This window comes from Gekko japonicus, unplaced genomic scaffold, assembly GCF_001447785.1.
Source record: "Gekko japonicus isolate JY-2015 unplaced genomic scaffold, Gekko_japonicus_V1.1 scaffold25, whole genome shotgun sequence".
NCBI lineage: Eukaryota > Metazoa > Chordata > Lepidosauria > Squamata > Gekkonidae > Gekko > Gekko japonicus.
In genome coordinates this window covers 1,501,278-1,503,217 of record NW_015171502.1, presented here as the reverse complement: position 1 = coordinate 1,503,217, position 1,940 = coordinate 1,501,278, and the positions used below count along the sequence as shown (strand labels likewise).

Below are 1,940 nucleotides of genomic sequence, written 5' to 3'. Positions count from 1 at the left end.
CACAGGCGGACACCAGAGACTCCCTGCTTTCCATTTTATTGTGAAGCAGCGTCAACGGACAAGTCACCAGGAGAAACAGTACGCAGGGGGGTGAAAGGGGGAGCTGCCCCCCCTCTCCTCCGGAATGCATCTTATCTAGCCCCCCCACGCTGCTGGTGGGGGGGCAGGACCGACATGAAGAGTGAGCAGAAAGATTCCCCCCCCCCCCAAAAGCACATTTTTCTCAATAGCTGAGAAGCAGCGACTGGGAAGGGGGAGTTCTAAAGAAGGTGGAGAGGGGGAAGGAAAGACAAGAGGGAAGGGGGGGGGGACGAAGTACAATCCAGGCTGGGCCAGACCCGCTGGGGGAAAGACCCGCCCGGCTGAGCCCTACACTGCAATTACGGACTTTCAAGTAGCTAAAAATTCAAGTTTAAACATACAGGCACTTTGAAGCCAAGGAAGACACCCGAGACCACGCGCCCCCCCCCGCCTCCTCCGTGGCGAGAGACCCCAGGGCACGGCTTCTGCAGGGGGGGGCACAGGATGAGGATGGTCCGGAGGAAAGCAGAGCGCAAAAAAATAATATATTACATCATCTTCTTAAATATAGATAAACTCTGAATTAATACTCGAGGAGGCCCCTCTCTGACCCGTGACCACCTCTCCCCCTCCCTCACCCCTCCCGCAATAACGACAAATAAAGCGACTCTGCCTTTCCCAAAGGGGTGGGGGAATTGGAAACTCAAGGAATGTGCAAACAGGCGGGGAGGGGGACAGTCAGGCTCGATGCCCCCCAAACCTCCCACCACCCAGCCCAACCCCTCTATCGGTGATCCCCCACCCCGTCCGCCCCCATCGACTGGGATATTCTAGTGCAATAAAGTGGTAGAGAATAAGGGCGTGGGGGCATTTAAAGCTCGGAAGAAGGAAGGGTGTAAAGGGGGGGAGGGATGCATTTGTGTGCAACCCTAACCCGCCCCCCCCCATACAAAGTGTAATTTTTTTTTTTACTGTGGAGGCATAAATCTATGATTTCGGAAGAGACGGACCCCCGTTCCCCCCCCCACACACACACAAGTGCTAAACGTCTGTCTCTCTCTACCCGTGGGTGCCGCAAGGACATCGGGATGGAAGCCCTCCTGTGGCGAGTGATCCCCACCCCCATAGGGTGAACGGAGGATGGTGGGGGGGGGCGGCGACGGCTCCGGCCCAGTGCAGTGTGCAAGAGAGCCACCAGGGGGCGGCACGGGCCTGGCCCGACACACCATCCGCCTCGGCAGTGCCAAGGAACAAGGTGCAGCAGCGGCCGGGCACGGCCTGTTCCTCCGGTCGGTCGGGACAGGGACTGCCCTGGGTGGGGAGAACGCCCCCGCCCCCGCGCCAGGCAAAGTCTCCGAGCCTGGCACGGGCCCCGAAAAACAGCCGCCGTGTCCAAAAGGGGGAAGGAAAATAAAAGGCCGCTTAACTGAAGCCTCGTTCTCTTTTTTTTTCACACACCAACGCTTTCCCCTTTTCTGCTTCACAAACGTCCAACGGGAGGAGGGCGACGCGACCCGGAAGTGGGCACGGAACCCAGGAGTCCTGGCTCTCTCCCAAGCCTTTTTCGACGCCACCTCTTTTTCCCCCCACAGAGTCTGGTGGTGTCTCTTCTCCCCCGCCCCTGCCCCATCCCGGCCTTCCAAAATGGAGGACGGAACCTAAAAAAGAACAGGGGCCTGAGGCCTACGTGGTGCCAGCCACTCCAAATTTTAGTCCTCCTCTCTTTTTCCCCCAGGAAGTCGGGACCCCCTATTCTACCCCTACATAACTGCTTGTTTCGCAAACCTGAGCGCACACAGTCTCCTTAGGTTGTTCCCGCCCCACCCCTGTCCCACATTGGGGACCACTTTGGTTCAGAACGGCCTCTTCCCCCCCCCCCCCCCGAGGCGCTTCGCTGAAGGTGGGGCGCGCACCGGGCG

General features: G+C 59.0%; 1 protein-coding gene across 1 annotated transcript in view; it reads left to right on the top strand.

Annotated features, from left to right (window-relative positions):
- DCST2 (DC-STAMP domain containing 2) overlaps positions 1-94 on the top strand; it is a 66,070-nt gene extending 65,976 nt beyond the window's left edge. The window contains exon 16 of the mRNA XM_015419103.1: positions 6-94. Coding sequence (XP_015274589.1) covers positions 6-94 — 89 coding nt within the window. The remainder of the gene's footprint in view (positions 1-5) is intronic.
- Positions 95-1,940: the final 1,846 nt, after the last annotated feature.